Raw genomic sequence first — 18,329 nt, 5'->3', positions numbered from 1 at the left:
TGTAATTAAAAATTAGCTACTATTTATGGGGTATAAGTATAGTTAACTCTTAAATTAGTCGCCTCAAGATAGTTGGTGTCTTATTTACCTAATCCTACTTAGTTAAGTCAAACAAATACAAGAAGATCAAAGTATAGAATAATTTCACTTAGACTCCTGAATCATCATTGTAGTTTTCTTTCATGCATGTCGACTTAACTATAAAAAATCTCTTAAATATCTATTTTATTAGTTTTTTATTATCTTTTTTATTTATAAATTATCACGTGCAAATTAGGTGAGCTGCTATGTAACATGTTTACCTTTATCTTTAGAGGAAAAAAGAGAGAGAACTCTCGGTGTACCAAAATACCATAATATTCTCAAATGAAACTATTATCTTCTTCTCAAACTAGTAGTAGAATGCCTCGATCACCAAATATCCAAACATATAAACACTTTCAGACACTCTTTTAAGTATTTCATACATATATCATCCCAAAGGAAAAAAAAACTAAGTTTTTAAGAAACTATGCATTAAAAAATATATCTTCAATTTATCATATGTATTGAATCCATATAAATATATCCTTCACCAATTTTGTTTTATCTACATATTACTCTATTTGAAATGTTCACCACTAAATACATGTACTCCTTATGTAGGGAGTACCCACATGATATTTACATAGCTGTCAATATTCAAAAGTATCACATATCACTATAAGCATTCATACATAACATAAGCAAAAGTAAATAAATATTCACATAGAGACAGCATAACTAATAAAAAAACTAAATTAAAATCTAATTAATTATTGTTTGTTTTTCCACCACTTAGATGTCATCTACTAAGTCAAAAAAGATGTTTCATAAAAAATTGGTAAGCATGAAGCTTAACAAGTATAAATTTATACATTTTTTAAAATAGTGTAATGCATAATAAAAAAAAGAAGTCATACTCAAATAATAATAATGTCATCAGCTCATAAGAATAATAATACTAGTTCCCATAAATTAATAATAAAAATTAAATCAAGTGTCATACAATTATACTCTTTTAGAGTCTCAAGATATGTACATCATAAGAATAATAATACTAGTTCCCATAAATTAATAATAAAAATTAAATCAAGTGTCATACAATTATACTCTTTTAGAGTCTCAAGATATGTACATCATATATTATCTCAAAGCATCACTATACATAATAATATCACAAGCTCTCCTAAAGCAACAAAACAATAAAGAAAGACAACTAATGGTATTAACACACGTACATATTTGTAAAATCTATATATCTATGACTCAAACTAAAAACCTCGGTCATAAGCTCCATTCTACCTCATTATCGCACCCCATGTGGGATCATGAGCCCCCCACCACTTTGAAAAATGTCATAATTATGTGTCAGTACTCATTAGAGTTATAAATCCTACCTCATAATTATTATTTTTAAGAGCATCAAGTTTCTAACCTCTATACTTAATATATCTACTTACTTAAACACAATATACAATTTATTTGATTGTCCTCCTAGAATTAATGATTTTAGGCATAGGCTAATCATATATAAAAATTATACATATATATTATGCCTCTGGCCCTGACTTAATAAGTACAATGGTATTACTGAGACAGTATCTAACTACTTAATGATACATACATGTAGTACAATGTCTAACATTATACATTGCATGATCAACATATTTAAAGTGCATATAATGTATTACATGTACTCAATTATATTATAATGATGTAATAAAGTGCAACACTAATAATAAAGGACGCATGTTATAGTATATTTGCAATTTTATAATATAGGCGACATCATCACACTACTATGTCTATATTACCTTAGACAATAGAGGATTCATTTACCTAATATATATATAATTGTTGCAAACACTGCTTAGCTTCTCCCACGTCACGAAATTCTCCTCGTATACTAACATATCTACTAAGTTGTGAAGAAAATTAAAGCATAAACAAGAACTCACCTAGGACCAATTTATTAGATAAGATGCATCTTATTGCAGCTTTTGAGTTCGGGTAGAACTAATTGAGGTTATTACATTTATTCATCTTAATAGTCACACTCTAATGAGTTTGGAGAGTAAATTATGTGAAAGATTCTCCTGTTAGCAAGCAGCTATATTGATTTAACGAAGACTTATAACAATTATTATGAACAAATGAATTTCAATTATCTAGATATTAATATTTAAATGCTTCAATTTAGTACGGGAAAACTAAAATCAACCAACTCATTTAGGCTCGCTCATAGACCGAATAATCCAAGACTTTGAGTTAGGCCGCAGCCCAGGAACCACCTGTGTGGGTTTGGCCAAACCCTAGAAGATTTTAATACTTTAGAAATAGAATAGTTTTATAGTGGATGGAATATTGGCATACTGCTGTATGTCCAAACAAACAGTGTTAATCTAATTCATAATATTTTCTATAAATAATAATAAAAATGTAGGAGGGGTTTAAATGCAAATTTCTTTTCCTTTGTTTCTTATGCAAATCTTAGATACCGAATCCGATGCACCTAGCTCGGCTAAGTTGACTTTAGACCCTTTGTAAATTGTGATGCGTCAATTGTCGTCCCAATTGATCGAGTTAAACCCTACTCCGCTTTCCCTGCAAACTCTTGTCTTCGGTTCGGTGCTCACCCTGCGGAAATGGCGATGGCAGCTAAAATTCCTCGGCCTCTCCCATCCTCCTTCAATCGCCTCTTCTTCCTAACCCCCTCCCTTCGCGTTAACTCAAACTTCTCCTCCTCCTTCTCTACACTCATCGCCCTCCTCAGACCCTCTTACCATCATCCTCCCATCATCACCAAAATCCCCGCCTTTCCATCCTCCTTCCTTCTTCCACGCCGCACCTTCTCCTCCTCCTCCTCCTCGTCCTCCTCCTCATCCTCCAATTCCACTACCAACACCACCGCTTCCTTCGACTGGTCCTCTGACGAAGACGACGACGTCGACGGCGAAAAGAAGAAGAGGAACAAGAGCCACGAGATTGATAAGAGTAAGCTCCCCCCTCCCTACGACCCGTTCAGCAAGAAGCCAGTCGTGGAGGAGCCCCGTGACCCGTCGAACTTGCAAGAGATCTTCCACAAGATGCGAACCGAGGGGCTCACCAACTACGCCATCAAGATGTTCGACGCATTGTCGAAGGACGGGCTCACCCACGAGGCGCTCGAACTCTTCGCCGTCATCAAGGACAAGGGCGCCATGCCCGACGTCGTCGCTCACACGGCCGTCATCGAGGCCTATGCCAACGCCGGCGGCCACTCCAAGGATGCCGTCCGCACCTACGACCGGATGCTCGCCTCCGGAGTCGTGCCCAATGCGTATACCTTTACGGTGCTAATAAAAGGTCTTGCGAAGGATGGGAAGCTCAATGAGGCTAGCAAGTATATGCTTGACATGATTGCGAGGGGGATGCGGCCCAATGTGGGCACCTACTTGGCCGTGTTCGAGGCGTACATTAGAGAGCAGAAGCTTGATGATGCCCGGGCTCTGCTGGATGATTTGAAGACGAAGGGATTCGTTCTGGATGAAAACGCCGTAAGAGAAAGCCTCATCAAGCGCGGTCACATGTTCCGAAGCATCATGAGCTTGCTCTTCGGCAAGTGATGCCATATCCCGGACGGTATGCCAACATAGCCACAACAGAGAAGAAATGAATCGGAGGAATAGAAAGGTGCCTACTGCTATCCCATAATTTGACTGAATTACTCTTCTTGCTGGTAGCTGTGCTTTAGATTTTGAGTAGGAAGTCTGTCTGTCTGTGCTGCAATCCTAGTTTCAAGTTTTGCATCATGTGTTGTGGAGACAACCTTTGTACAATGGGACATGAAGAACTGAGATCTGAATTTTGGTTGTTGATAAAGTTAGACTTTAGATTTCAATTTTTCAAGTGCTGATGTTGGTTGAATGTGGTATCTATCTTGCATAATTTAATCTTTCTCTATTGTTTCTTTACACTATATACCAGATCATGCTGTGTAGCAAGAAATACCATGCCAATCGTGCATCCTGTGCCGGTGTGCAGTTATCTTGGCTGTAATTGTTTCTTTAAGTCTGGGCAGAGCAAGTAGTGAATCCGATCGCTTACTTAAATCATATAGTTAGTATATTTGTTCACTGACATATAGCTGCTGTATTATAAGCTTCAATTTCAGTATCATTCTCAACGCATATTGTATTCATGAGAAACCTGAGCTTGAAACCTACTTCATCTAACTTTTTTATTATCTGATGTTATAATGATTGAGGTTGAAATTTAATGTTCTTTTACAGTGTCGGGATGACAATATAAGGTAGCTCTAGACTGGAGATAAAACATAGTGCTCATTCACTGGAGGAACAGTTAATTATGTTAGCTCATTTTATTGACATGTTGGTACATTAGACAGGGCCAAAAGATATAAAGAGACCTTATATGACTGGTTTGTAATAGGAATCATAGTTTCGAGAATAGTCAAATAGTGCATTCATCAACTGCATCTGTGTCCTTTCATTGTATATGTTTATTTCTATCATATTCTACTCCATCATCTAATCATGTATAACATTTTCATTGTCTCTCAGAGTTTGACAGTGGACTAAGGTGTTACTCAGAGTTTCATTGTATCTTCTTTTCTCGTGAGAGGGTGCGAGTCCCCAGTCCTCTGTTTTTTCTCATCTTTTCTTATTTGTCCTCGCGAAGCATAAAAATCCTATTCCTACTAAGCTCTCATCTAGCATAACCATTTAGACTAGCCCTGTCATATATGATTAGATTTCTTGGTCTAGTGCCTGAATAGTAGTCTGAATCAAGTTTTATTTTTTTCTTTTTTTTTCGTTCTATTTTTTCCTTTTCTGCATTTGATGTATGAAATCAGTTTCAGTTTTATCTGTGGCTTTTTTCCTGGGTTTATAATGGTCTATAGATTGTTTTTCTGGGGTTTATAATGGTTCTTTCAACTTTTTTTTTCTTACTGCTACTTTTTTCAGCTTAAGGATTAAATCTGGCTTTACGCATAAAAGATCTACAAGACATAGTGATACAAGTCCAGCATCTGGAGAATTTATTGCAGCCTGATTGCTAATAATTAACAACTGTTTGTTTTCTTCCATCATGGTCATTAAAAATCATTGTTTTATATTGGGGGAACACTTTATAAGTGTCTATATAAATGTTAAGATATTGTTTGGAGAAGTGCCTGACTCCGTATGAACTTTGATTTCACTTTGCTTATGCTCGGCTCTTCTTTAACCCTTCTTAATTGCACTAAAAGAACTTCGAAGTGAAAACTATTTGGAACAAATCAAACTCTACAAGGTTTTTAGCTCTGGCAGCTTCTCTGTCCCTACTGCAAGTACTTACTTTTGAGTGTTACTGAAATGCCACTCCTAGTTAGTTGCTTGTGGCTAAAACAGAAATTTCATAGCTAACATCAAGTTGATGCATCTTCTAGTCCTTTTACATCTCGGAAGTAATTCCTTTTACATCAATTGCAAACGAAGCTTTGATCTGTAAACTCTAGTCTTCCATAAATTTTATAGCTACATGTATGATCTTTTCTTCTTTGCGGGAGATATTATTTATTCAAATTAGATGTTTATAAGCTTGATACTCAAAGAAAAAGGGGGAGAATATTGTATCAAGTTCGAAGAGCACATAGAAATAAGATAAAAAAAAACCTCAGGCCAAGCTGCTATACCAGCATAAAAGATCTAGCTTTCGGCGACTCCGATGTGATCGATCTGGGGTTCTGTGGGGTCCGGCAAGCCTAGAGGAGGCCTTGGCGACGTCGGATAAGAGGAGTGCTGCGGTAGTAGCATCAGCGAAGAGGAGGTTGAGATAGGGGGAGGGGAGCAACGGCAGTGGCGGGAGGAGAAGAGTGGAGGGAGAGGAAGGAGAAAAGGTGAAGAGGAGAAGAAAATATTCAGCAAGGGACACGGGGAAATGCTAGCGAGGGCCTCTGCTACCTTACCTTCTCTTTTTTCAGAGTTGGATATGCATGCAGTATGACTTCAAAGTGTATAAAAAGTGCATAATATGTGCATTATTTATTTATATATTTATTTATGAAAAGCCATGTTCATCTTAATAAGATTAAGAGAAGAACACAAAACTATTCCCTCCTAAATCAAGCCAGAATTACAATTCCCCCTCCCTTACACGTGCTATTAGCCGTTGGGGTCTCGAGGGGGTCCCAAACATTATTCAATAGGTTTTTTTTTCTTTGCACACCAATAAATTTTGACTTATATTTAACAATGAAAATACAAAATGTATCATTATTTGTTTTTGCATACATTACTTCTAATTAAGGGCATCATTGTCATTCCATCTACTAAATAGTTTAAATTTTAATATAAAATTATCAAAAAAGTAACTAGAACCGTATCCATACAAAAGCAATATAAAAAGGGCATGTACATAAATACAAAATTTATCAAGATATGCTCGCAAATAAATAAACAGCTTTGGAGGGGAGGGGTATACCTGCAAAAAGCCCTTTTCACTATTCAATGCTTATAGCCGTTGGGAAGAACTCGTCTTTTGATAACGGCTACATTAACTCACCTGCCGTTCTGAATCAAATCTGACCGTTGGAGGAGCGCCTCTAAGCCTCGGACCTTTTAAATTCGATTCCCCAATCCCTCCTCCTCAAACACCAACAACACCAACAATTCTTCTTCTCAGCTGCTCTCACTCTCCTCTCTCAATTCCTACTATCTCTTTTAGATAACCAAAGATGAATGACCTAATGACCAAATCGTTCGTCAGCTACGTCGACCTCAAGAAGGCCGCCCTCAAGGACTTGGAATCCGGCGGCGAGGACCCCGCCGACATCGAGATGTCGGCTGCCTCCGCCGGCGCCGATGAGAACCTCCGCCGCTTCTTTGAGGAAGCCGGTCTCGTCAAGGAAGAGATGTCCGCCATCCGCGACGTCCTCGTCCGCCTCCAGGCGGCGAATGAGGAGAGTAAGTCCGTCCACCGGCCCGACGCGCTCCGCCGCCTCCGCGACCGCATCAACTCCGACATCGTCGCCGTCCTCAAGAAGGCCCGCGCCATCCGGGCCCGCCTCGAGGCGATGGACCAATCCAACGCCGTGAACCGCCGGCTCTCCGGGTGTCGCGAGGGCACCCCTGTCGACCGGACGAGGACGTCGGTGACCAACGGTCTTCGGAAGAAGTTGAAAGAGCTGATGATGGACTTCCAAGCGCTGAGGCAGAGGAGCATGTCGGAGTACAAGGAGACGGTGGAGCGGCGGTACTTCACGGTTACGGGGGAGGTCCCTGACGAGGAGGTGATCGAGAAGATGATATCGGAGGGGAAGAGCGAGGAGCTGCTGAAGAAGGCGATCATGGAGCATGGGAAGGGGGAGGTGCTGGAGGCGGTGAGCGAGATCCAGGACCGGCACGAGGCGGCGAGGGAGATCGAGAGGAGCTTGCTGGAGCTGCACCAGGTGTTCCTGGACATGGCGGTGATGGTGGAGGCGCAGGGGGAGAAGATGGACGACATCGAGCACCACGTCAGCAGCGCCTCGCACTACGTGAAGGACGGGACGAAGGAGCTCAAGACGGCGAAGGTGTACCAGAGGAGCAGCCGCAAGTGGCTCTGCATCGGCATCGTCCTGCTTCTGCTGCTCATCTTAATCGTCATCATCCCCGTCCTCACCAGCATTACCAAATCCTAAGTTGGTCGGTTTCTTTGCTTGGATTCCTTTTGGGCCATTGGAGTTCTGCTCAAGCTCCCTCTGAAGTGGGAAAAAAGATTTCTTCATTCATTGGTTTGTTCTTATATAAATATTATATTTATCTATCTATCTATCTATCTATCTATCTATCTAGTTATTCTTATGTAATTTCTTTCTCCCTTCTAATGCGCTTGTTCAGAAAATTTATACTCGGAAATAGTATTCCATTGCTCGTTTCTTTCAAGGCTTTTCTCTTTTCATGGCAATTTCTAACTAATGTCACTTTGATTTGGGTTGGGTGGTCCTTTAATACAACTAGCTCGGTTTCTTCTGACCTTATCTTCCTCCCATTTTGTGTGATGCCAGTGGCAAAAGTTGTAATTGCTGATGAATGGAGCATTTGTCCCACTCCCAGAGAGGAGCTACGAAGCCCCACACTTTTTACTGCATACTATCTTACTTGGATCTAAGTTGGAATTATTCCTCGTTTGCTTGTTTGTCCTTGTTACCAAGAGTGTTAATTATTATTATTATTATTATTATTATTATTATCAATCTCGTTCGAAGTTCACTGGCCCCCTACTCCTGTTCTGTGAATTTTTGATTAATTTATTTTTATCGAAATAGATATTCTTCAAATCTACTGTTAAAAGGATCTAATTTACTATATCACTAATAAAAATACTAAATTAATTAGTATTTTATCTCTCAACAAAAATATTAATAAGTTCATCGTTTTTGTCTTTGATCAATATTTTATACATATAAATTTATTTAATTTAATCTTTCAGTAAGTAAAGAAAAAAATTATTCGACCGTCGAACTGATTATCATTTTAAAAAATACTATTTAATTAATTAGATTCTATCTAATAATAAGTCTGGAAGATAGTTTATTTTAATAAAAATAAAATAAAAAGAGGTCTTTAGTCAAAAACTCTGGATCTACTACCAACCTGTTTTATTTATTTATTATCTGGGATGCTACGTGTCCTCAACTCCAAACCACACAAGAAAATAAGAAAGAGAGAGAGAAAGAAAAGCTCTGTGATTTTTTTTTTAATTTGTCAATTTTCAGTTGTGATATTTAATCTCCGTTTGTAATTTTTTTACTCACATGTAATCGTTAATCTTTTATTTCATTATTCTAAAAACTTAATTTTAAAAAAAAATCTATTCTTTGACCATGATTATAAAATACCATTAATATTATAGGCTGAAAAATTATACTAATGGTTATAAGTAATATTCAAATATACCAATCAACAACTTTCTTGGCTTTCAAAAATAAAAAATAAAAACTCCAATATATTTGTGGATAACTTTACACTTTGCATACTCTTGCTAAAAGGACAAAAGATTAGTGGAGCTTAAATGAAATATTTTCAGATAAATATCCACTCAGTCAACTTAATGGATCAATCAAAAGCCAAGAGAAGAAGAAAAAGATGAAAACTAACTCAACGTGATCATCCAAGACTTCCTTAATGAATGAGTGGTTCCTCTCTCTCTCTCTCTCTCTCTCTCTCCCTCTCTCTCTCTCTCTCTCACACACACACACACACCTAATCCATCCAATCTAAGTTCCCAAGAGAGGATATGGTGGGGGATAAAGTCAGTAGATAAAGATGGGGATTCTGCGGTTGGAAGTGCCTCCTCGTATGTGCTTTCACCCCCTACCATTTCTTCCAATCCTTTCTATTATCTCCATTTATCATCAACTCCATCTTGCCTACATATATGTATATGGTTGGTTGCACGTCGCTCATGTTATCCTTAGCATTTACTCTTCGCCACAACCTCTCTTTTTAACTCCTCATCCAATCCGCTCCTTCTTGTGGGCAAGAAGCAGCTCTCACATCTCCTCTCCTCTTCTTTCATTCTCATAACAACTAGTTTTTCAGCTTTGTTCGTTCCAGGAGAGAAGGACAGGACTACTCGCACCATTCCAGGTTCGACCATCTTGCTCTGGTTTAAGAAATTATCTTCTCTAGTTGATCATTTTTTTGGATGGGTTATGTTTTTAATGTTAAAGATACATATAAGTTGCAGTTTGTTCTTCTTATTCTTGGAAGGATTAAAAGGTTAACGACTATGTTTTGAAACCAATTCTAGATAGATTTCATTTGAATTATGCTGTATTTTTGTTTATTTACACTCGAACATCAATAAGAATGTAATTGGGTAAGATTTAGTTTAGAGATTTAGGAAAGTGGAAATGAATTCTGTTCAAATCCAATCTGAAATCATCGAATTTAATATGACTTGAATTGCTGAGATTTAGGGTTTCCAAAGAGAATTAATATGACTCTGTGTTCTTATTAATTAACCTATAATTCATGTATTCCAATGGTACTATCAGCAAAATCATCATTTTCGCATTTCGTTTGATGCTAAGTTATCAGAGGCATGAAGATTAACAAATTTTAGAAAAATATTGGCAGATGAACATTCTGAATCAATCCATCAATCCTGGTGCTCAGCCAGTGTTCACTTCCAAAGACTCAGGAATCCAAGAATTGCGCCAGAAGCAACTTCCAACTGGTGCTGTAAGATTTGATGCTTCACTTCCTCTCAAGGCATCCAGAACAGCACTAACAATCTCAACGACAGAATCTTCTGGACAGCAGCAGACAATTAACAGCGAATCCAAAACTGCCATACAAAGTGTGGAATTCCAGCCCATTACTCTCAACTTCTTGAATTCCATCTTGGAGAAGGACAAGTTGAATACAATTAATGATGGCAGCTCAATGTCCCAGCTTCCAACTGATCATGTCCTCATCGTTGCAGTTTCATCAGCCGTGAAGCTCGATGCCAAGCAGATCGATCTCATAACTAGGAAGATGCAGAGGCTGACAGGATTCAGAAACCTGAGGCTTGAAAACGTTGTCGATCCCTCGCTGATTGCTGGATTTGTTATCAGCTATGGCACCGACGAGTCACAGATTATAGATCTCAGTGTGAAAGGTCAATTGGCTGCGCTAGCGGCACGAGTTGAAACCTTCGATCGGAGAACCTACAACCATGTTTAGAGTTACAAGATTCAAGATCTGCAGAATTCACAGTTCTTGTAATCATGTAAATAAATATCCCTGTGGCACTTCTTCGTATCAACACTGCCAACAACAATTTTCTGTCATGTTGTTGTCACAGCTGTATTTTAAGCCAAATAGTTTTTATACTGTGGCGGAGCTGTAGTTAAGCCATGGATTTTATCCTGTGGGGAGTTGAAGGTTTGTTAGTTGCTGAAGAGAAATCCTGCAGTGACCAAATTCATGCAGTAAGAAAAACTGTACAAGTTTACTACCAGTGTAAGCACTTTATTTTATTTCCGCAACCTTTGATGCAAAACATTGTTTAAAAAGTACATAGCATACCATCAATACAGCAAAGTTGTGCAAAGTACAATTGAGTGGGCACCAAATTATAGACAGAGTTGCATCATTGTTTTCATGCAGAATAGCTTACAGTCAGATACAGTCACGGTGTGACATCAAATATGCTGCATTCAGCTTGAAATGTAAATATAGTCAAATATTTAACTGTTTTGAAGAGGAAGAGAGTGATAAGCATAAGAGCGCTGTAAGGCCTCCCTTAGATGCTTAAGTGCTTTATCATATGATACAAATCCCATGAACCAGAACTCATTGTTATCCAGAGTCACAATCTGAATGTACTTCTCTGCTGGATTTGACATACTAGCAGAAGGATTCAATGCTCTTACTTGATCCAGTTGCATCACAATCTGACATTCATGTACAAGAAGAGAACAGAAATTCAGCTACCATAGATGCAAACAAACAGCTCGGACAAGAGAAAAGCAAAACAATTAATTCTACCACATGAGGTTGCAATGAATAAGTGAAAAATGCAAGCAAAGCTCAAAAACAGAAACACCTAGATCATGATACTTAGCAGTGATAAGAGCTGGCATACCTTTTTCTTTTATAAAGAACTAGCAAAATTCAAGGTGATGCTGATGTAACCTAAAGCCATATGTTCAAGAAATGTGAAATCTTGAGCAGACAGTCATATCATCTAATGTTTACCAATACAAGGTGGAAGGCTGCTTATATTATCATGGAAACAGAATCTTAAACACATCTAGCTGAAACAGGAAACTTCTATTCTGAGTGTCTTGAGATGTGCTACATCTTGGTAAAGCCGTAAATTTTATAATAGCATCGACTGATGTGTTTTCCTTTCTAATAATGGTCTTCAAAATGTCATACCAGTTGGTGTTTTATGCACAGAATGCTCCGCAGCAGCACCAATGTCCAAAGATTTTAATAATTAAACATTTGAAAGAAGAGATCATACAAAATGTCATCACTAATTTACTAGAATCCTTCTTTCTTCCATCTACTGTTTTCAGTAACAATAGATTCTCAAAATAAACTAGGATAATTTAGATGCCAGAATTGTTATCATCTCTGTTGGGGTGGAGCATAACTGCATAATGTGCATACGTTCAGGGCAAAGCTATTACAAACTCATTCTGATCTGTTAAAGATATAATATATATTCTTAGTTTGTTACTTAACAATTTAAGCTTTTGGATCAGCTGATTATCTAACATGATATTAGAGGTTGACTTTCTAGAGGTCTAAGTTCAAACATCGTTTAGCTTCAATTAATCCCTATTTTCTATTATCCATTCTCTATACAGTGTGGGGGGTCGTACTTTTTATTTGTCTACGTGCGATATATAAGAGCAACACGTAGGGTGTGTGATAAAAGTATGATATACATTATTTGTCTGTTACTTAATAGTTTAAGTTTTTGGGTCAACTGGTTATTTAATAATATCATCAGCCATCACATAAAAATGACAATGATAATGCTAGTAATAAAGAGAATAATATGCAATATCACTAGACAAGCAATATACTGGTTCCTGAAGAAGAAAAAAAAAGACAGCTATTTGATGGCCAACGTATAACTAATTCGTTTAGGGTTGTCTCGTTGGAGTAATTTATGACCTATCTAGTTTCATGATAAGAGAAGTGTGACAACGAAGATACTGGTTCCTGAAGGAAAAAAAAAGACAGCTATTTGATGGCCAACGTATATCTAATTCGTTTAGGGTTGTCTCGTTGGAGTAATTTATGGCCTATCTAGTTTCATGATAAGAGAAATGTGACAACGAAGATCTGTACATGCCTTAGAAGTTTAGAACAATTTTTATTTCTTATATATTACCACAGTTGGGAGGGTGTGATAAAGTGGTAAAAGTGTATAGTAATCACTTGACATAAATTACTTCTACGAGTCAAATACCATGATCGCTCTTGTTGATACAGAGTGATTCCTTTACCCCTATTTATTCATTTTATGTGCTCAAGTTTTAACCTCTTTACTTAATGAAGCTTTGAGTAGTGGTGATTGGATGGTTTCTTATATCTGATAACACTAAAATCTGTCATATTATGAATGCAGACGATATTTTAACTTTTTGCTAAGGCTAACTCTAGTAACTGAAACTGTGTCTAACCAACCAACGTGTTAATAAGGCTATATCGGCTTTTTTACTTCCCTTTGTGGGCCAGTCCTGTTTTGGGTCAGATTTTAACGAGCAGCCTAGAATTTAGCCAAGGTTCGTATCCCTTCTCCTACTTGGGTATTCTGGTTCAGCCACTGATTCCTTGTGTTAATCATTTCTCTAATTTGCTTAGTTGGGTGCAATCCAAATTAGATGGGTGGAAGAAGGGTACTCTTTCTCAGGCTGGGTGTGCTACCTTGATAAATTCAAAGCCATAAAGTTAATGATGTCTAGAAAGTTACTTCATTTCATTGCCTGGCTTTGAACGAAGACTATTTTAAGCACTAATATGTTGAGCCACCCTTTAACCTACTTTTACTCTAATAACTTCCACTAATAAAGCATAGATATTTGACTATTTGAGATGTATAGGAGACTCAAAAGCAGAAAATTGTCTTTTGCCAATACATCTCCACTGAGAAATATTACTGTAGAATGAAATGCCTAAAAATTTGGTCACAACCTAAGGTAAGATGGATCATCACAGTAAAAGCTTTTGAATATTGTATTGTACAATTAATTAATTAATTATGGCTTTAAGGCCTTTAAAGAATGTGAGGAGAAAAATGCACCTTGTAGTATACCCACTCTTGTTGACCTGGAGCAATAGTATGACAAAGAAGGTTATCACTGCAAAAGGCAAGCCTTGCTGTGGATAGGTATAGTGTTCCAATCACAGGACCTGCCGATGTCGAGAGATAACAAGCAAATGATTTTCGAAGCTTTTCTCCTGGAAAGACGCCAAATGTCTGTTGAAAAACTTTGTCACTTCCTCCTTCAGCAAACACTTTAGTTCCTTGTGCAAGCCTAGCCATGGCTGCATCAGTGAGACTGGGACTTGTCTTTACTGTTTAAGGTTGCATGTACAAGTAAGAAATGGTGAGGGTGTATGCACGTTTTATTAAATCACCATGATGAATGCAAACACCTTTCATTGTAACACGTCCTGGTTAACAATCTAGGAATGAACTCACCAGACCTAAACTAATGATCACGGATTGAATTCCTCAGTAGATCAAATCACAGTAGTACACGTAAACAAACTATAGGCGTATGAAAATTAATCGGTAGAAATTACTCAGTCCTCTCCACATGACAAGAATCATTAAATTGAGAAATGAGAACTACTACAAATCTCAGGGAAATGAGACCAAACTTCACATTACAACTGAAAGTAACATTTTCAAAATGAGAATCACAAATACTGACGGGGCATTTTAGAGATACCAACAGAGAAAACCATTTAATTTGGTATTCAGATGATTGGGAATTTGGGACGGCTTGAGCAGTTTAGCTTCAAAGACCAGTTCAAGTTACCTTAAATTGGAATCTGGAATCAGAAATTTTTGGTAATAGATGTATTATAACTTAAATTCAAGGATTCTTGTGTGATAAGGTGAAGGTCAGGATAGGGTATCAAGCACCAAATTTGACTTAATATCAATTGGTATAGGAGCTCTTTATAGCCCTGAGTTGCTTATGAGATTGGGTTCACTTCCATAACTCATAAGCCACTCGAACTCAAGAGCAAAAGAGCACAATTTGGGGCAAAATTGTGAAAATAAAAATTTCTCCCTTACTTGAAAATTAAAACAAAAAATGGCTCATAAGTCAAATAAATGGTAGACTATGTCGGATCAAAACAATCTTTGCTTAGCATGCAATGATATATCCAACCGGATGGTGCTTCATAGCAATCACCAAAAATTAGACAAACATTCTCAGTTGCTCTCAGTTATTCCTAAGCATTTAAGCATCATATTGCAACAAAAAAATTTAGGAGCACTACAGAAGCCAAAGGTTTATCAATTACAGAATTAATAATATCTTTGGAACATAAAGAGCCTACAGGAGGATCTGGTGAACTATGTAAAATTGATCCCTCAGATTCATGCGCTGATCATGATGATGATGCGCATAATAAACAAGTATAGGTCCTTTATACGGAGCCAGTCACAGGATGATCCAAAAGGATCTTCATAGAGGTTAATTGTCCAAGTTATCAGAAATATCTATGAAGAAGGATAACTGTCCAAGTAAAGATGAAGCTACCATAGCATGAAGAGGACGACAACAAAAGTAACACGAGAAGCATCATAACGTTAGAGCTGAAGTGGCAAAAATGATTCATTCATGTAGCGAAAAAAAAAAAGTCACGTCTTAGATGTAACCAATGCCAAATAGGCGACGACCTTTCTCGACATGTCTTTATCCGAACAAATTTCAATTTTTCATTTTTCCTATTTCCTATTTGTGGTCAAGATTAAGAATTTATCAGATGAATTCAGCCCATTATCACAAGAAGTTTAACGTAGAAGCAAGTTTAAGACATACAGTGGTGCCAGACGTTTCCAGCGGTGCCCCCTGCCTTTCTGCCGGTGTCTTCCAGCTTCTTTCCGCAGCGACCCAACGCCTTAAGGATCGTCCCCATTTGATCTACAAAAGGCGAAAAAATTTTATCCATTGGGGAACAATCGATATACTTCAATTGTCGATTCAAGATCGAAACCACTCGCGTACTCTTGCCGGGTGGTCCAGGAACAGGGGAGACTTGCACATAAGGGTTGTTGTCCCCGTCGCCGCCGCCGCCGCCACCGCTGCTATTATGGTAATAGGCGGAGGAGGAGGGAACGGTGGAGGCAGCGTGGTAGTTCGCGTTCATGTGGTTAGCGTGGTGGCCGGCCGGGGCGTAATCGACGGCGTACCACGTGGCGGCGGTTTGCTGATTGGCCGGATTAGCGTGCGGTGGTGCCGGCATGCCCATCACACAAGTGGGAGCCCCAAAACCCCCATTTCCACCACCCTTCGCGCAAGGCGGAGGAGGAGGCTGACGGTTTCCGCGCCAACCACCGTCCATTGGTTCGCTTCGAATCCAAAGAGATGAGATGAAATGAGATGAGATTCTTATCTCTTCTTTACGATTGTTCGAGTCGGTGGTCAAGTGGAGGGAATTATATTCTGGTCCGGGAATCGACGGATGCTTTCATGATCCAGAAGACTTTCTCTCGCAGGGAGCGAAGCGTGTTGTGTCTGATACGCGGTGCATCGTACCGGATCCGAGGGGTTGAGGAAGCGTGGGAGGTGACGTGGAAAGAATTTGCTGACGTGGACGAGAGGCGCCGAGGGCCAACCATGCGTGGGAACGTGGAAACGAGCCGCATGCCACGCGAAACATGTACAACAGAATACAGCGGATTCAGCCCAATGGACAACTGCCACCTCAGCAGGATCGAGTACGATTTAGTCGAGTTGCTTGCTTGCTTGATTCTTGATCGATCTTTTTCCTTTCATCCCCCGCCCCCTGCTCTCTTTCCCGCGGTGCCACGCCTTTGCTAGTTTGGTTTGGGCATCGATCGGATCGATGCGAGAATTGAGATGGCGTCCATGATTGGTGGGTTGCAGCTTCGATGCACTAATAAGAAAGCTCATCAACTCTCTCCTTCTTCTTCTTCTTCTTCCTCCTGCTCTCTTATATCACGCGGTGGTCGTAGTCCGCTTAGATCTTCTCTTAGGCTGAAGCCCAAGTCTCTGGGGAGCAGGAGGAGTTTCCATTTCCAGTCCATCTTCTTAGAGCCTTTTCTTATTATTAAGTGCATCACTGCACTATTAGGGGCAAAGGAGGAGGAGAGGAAGAAGCCCGTCACCCAAGAGAAGCTAGATGATTGGATCAAACAGTCGATTTCAGAGGTGATGCCTCTGATAATCCACTGAAACATATTTGAGATATTATTTAAAATATCGCTCGCTCTGATACCATGTTATATAACTCCTCGACAATTGCACTCAGATTGTAAGGAGCGTAGGGGAGGCTCCTTTTCTCGTCCACATCTTCTCCGACGAGGGGAAAGGCGTGAGGAAGGAAAGGCAGGCGGCGTTGCCGGAGAGCTGGCCAAGCATCAAGAAGAGATGGGACCACGAGAACTGCACGCCGCCTGACGGGATAATCCTAGTGGAAGAGCTCAAGTATAAAGACGACGATGACGAGGACGGTGGAGTGGGTCATAGGAGTTGGGGTGTTGTCGTCCAAGGGCGTGGAATGGAGTGTGCGGCGGCGTGTTACATTCTTAGAACAAGCCGGGTTCGGACGTCGGTGGGATTCTGCACCCATTTCTGCCTGGTGAGAGCCAAAGCGTTCGGAGATCCCATGGAGCTGCAGCTGAGGAACGCTTGGTTGCATCAGGAATGGTGAAACGGTTAATGCTACGCACAAATTGCATACTATTGGTTTTAATCCTTAGAACTTCTTGCTGAATATGGATTCTTCGATCGTTACTACCGTTACCCACCTTCGTCCGTCATTGTAACAATGGCTTGTACATTACTTGTATTAATTACGACAAATAATCGAATTAAGAATAAGAGGCCAACAATTGCGCAACACCAAACCATCTAAGTGTTGACCAAAGTGGTTATTTTTTCACATAGATCATAGTTTTATTATGAATAGATAGTAGTCTTGCCAAAATCCATATCCAACTAGATTTCTAACTCATTTCTTATCAACGAATAGCTTGTTATGGTTCGGATTTCAACTAAGCAAGCAAGCCATGATATGTCCTACGACATTTGTTTAGAATGTGAATCAAGTTGCTGGCTAATTGTCACTCAAAATAAACCTGTCAAGGATCCCTTTCAAGCATGGCACCCGTGCAGAATTTACACATATCTAAGTTCTCATTCTCATGGTTTTAAGAAGAATTTACACCTATGCAATGGATCCATAACGGCAATTTATAAACACACGCACAAGGGAACATCTTATTTAACACACTTTATCGTCTATTCTCTTTTATATCCCCTACAAATAATTAAGAACAATTATTTTGGATAGAGATATGCTCGAAGTAGTAGAGCTTGGAGTAGAGATGCTGCTCAGAGTAGTAGAAACTAAAGAGGATGACAACTCTAAATGGGGATGAGCTTAGGACAAAGAGGATTAAGACGGAGGACAATAAAAAATTTAAAAAAATAAAAAATATATTTTATTTTAGCTATGTTACTTAGGAGTGACAACTTGGTTAACTCACCGATTTCATCAATGCCATCAAAAGAATAGGGGTGAGATATTTTTAATAGTCTAAAAAATCATTATAAAAAAAAA

At 38.9% G+C, this 18,329-nt stretch overlaps 5 protein-coding genes across 5 annotated transcripts; 4 read left to right on the top strand and 1 right to left on the bottom strand.

The window, feature by feature from the left end:
* The first annotated feature begins 2,560 nt into the window (after positions 1–2,560).
* LOC140790111 (uncharacterized) lies at positions 2,561–3,909 on the top strand. The gene has a single exon (XM_073140041.1). The coding sequence runs from the start codon at positions 2,667–2,669 to the stop codon at positions 3,624–3,626; it is 960 nt and encodes a 319-aa protein (XP_072996142.1). The 5' UTR covers positions 2,561–2,666; the 3' UTR covers positions 3,627–3,909.
* A 2,685-nt stretch (positions 3,910–6,594) lies between these two features.
* Positions 6,595–7,930, top strand: LOC140791397 (syntaxin-111). The gene has a single exon (XM_073141954.1). The coding sequence runs from the start codon at positions 6,740–6,742 to the stop codon at positions 7,682–7,684; it is 945 nt and encodes a 314-aa protein (XP_072998055.1). The 5' UTR covers positions 6,595–6,739; the 3' UTR covers positions 7,685–7,930.
* Positions 7,931–9,165: 1,235 nt separating this feature from the next.
* Positions 9,166–11,094, top strand: LOC140790660 (ATP synthase delta chain, chloroplastic-like). The gene is made up of 2 exons (XM_073140845.1): positions 9,166–9,635; positions 10,128–11,094. The coding sequence occupies exon 2, from the start codon at positions 10,128–10,130 to the stop codon at positions 10,716–10,718; it is 591 nt and encodes a 196-aa protein (XP_072996946.1). The 5' UTR covers positions 9,166–9,635; the 3' UTR covers positions 10,719–11,094.
* On the bottom strand, positions 10,986–16,267 carry LOC140790658 (GEM-like protein 1). Its single transcript, XM_073140843.1, has 4 exons — positions 15,749–16,267; positions 15,563–15,664; positions 13,801–14,075; positions 10,986–11,431 (listed from the first exon to the last, which is right to left on the bottom strand). The coding sequence occupies exons 1-4, from the start codon at positions 16,083–16,085 to the stop codon at positions 11,225–11,227; spliced, it is 921 nt and encodes a 306-aa protein (XP_072996944.1). The 5' UTR covers positions 16,086–16,267; the 3' UTR covers positions 10,986–11,224.
* Positions 16,268–16,498: 231 nt separating this feature from the next.
* Positions 16,499–17,621, top strand: LOC140790659 (uncharacterized). Its single transcript, XM_073140844.1, has 2 exons — positions 16,499–16,915; positions 17,016–17,621. The coding sequence occupies exons 1-2, from the start codon at positions 16,604–16,606 to the stop codon at positions 17,415–17,417; spliced, it is 714 nt and encodes a 237-aa protein (XP_072996945.1). The 5' UTR covers positions 16,499–16,603; the 3' UTR covers positions 17,418–17,621.
* The last annotated feature ends 708 nt before the right edge of the window (positions 17,622–18,329 follow it).

Source organism: Typha latifolia, chromosome 6 (genome assembly GCF_019914945.1).
Source record: "Typha latifolia isolate L0001 chromosome 6, TyphaL0001v2, whole genome shotgun sequence".
Lineage (NCBI taxonomy): Eukaryota > Viridiplantae > Streptophyta > Magnoliopsida > Poales > Typhaceae > Typha > Typha latifolia.
This window is presented reverse-complemented; position numbering and strand designations above follow the sequence as displayed.

Bases quoted from the DNA above. Each gene is read 5' to 3' on its own strand.
- LOC140790111 (XM_073140041.1), top strand. From the start codon at position 2,667: ATGGCGATGGCAGCTAAAATTCCTCGGCCTCTCCCATCCTCCTTCAAT.
- LOC140791397 (XM_073141954.1), top strand. From the start codon at position 6,740: ATGAATGACCTAATGACCAAATCGTTCGTCAGCTACGTCGACCTCAAG.
- LOC140790660 (XM_073140845.1), top strand. From the start codon at position 10,128: ATGAACATTCTGAATCAATCCATCAATCCTGGTGCTCAGCCAGTGTTC.
- LOC140790658 (XM_073140843.1), bottom strand. From the start codon at position 16,085: ATGGACGGTGGTTGGCGCGGAAACCGTCAGCCTCCTCCTCCGCCTTGC. The intron at 15,665-15,748 runs GTACGCGAGTGG...CGCCTTTTGTAG, and splicing joins TCCTGGACCACCCGGCAAGA to ATCAAATGGGGACGATCCTT. The intron at 11,432-13,800 runs GTGCATTTTTCT...CATGAATGTCAG, and splicing joins AAGAGTGGGTATACTACAAG to ATTGTGATGCAACTGGATCA.
- LOC140790659 (XM_073140844.1), top strand. From the start codon at position 16,604: ATGGCGTCCATGATTGGTGGGTTGCAGCTTCGATGCACTAATAAGAAA. The intron at 16,916-17,015 runs GTGATGCCTCTG...AATTGCACTCAG, and splicing joins TCAAACAGTCGATTTCAGAG to ATTGTAAGGAGCGTAGGGGA.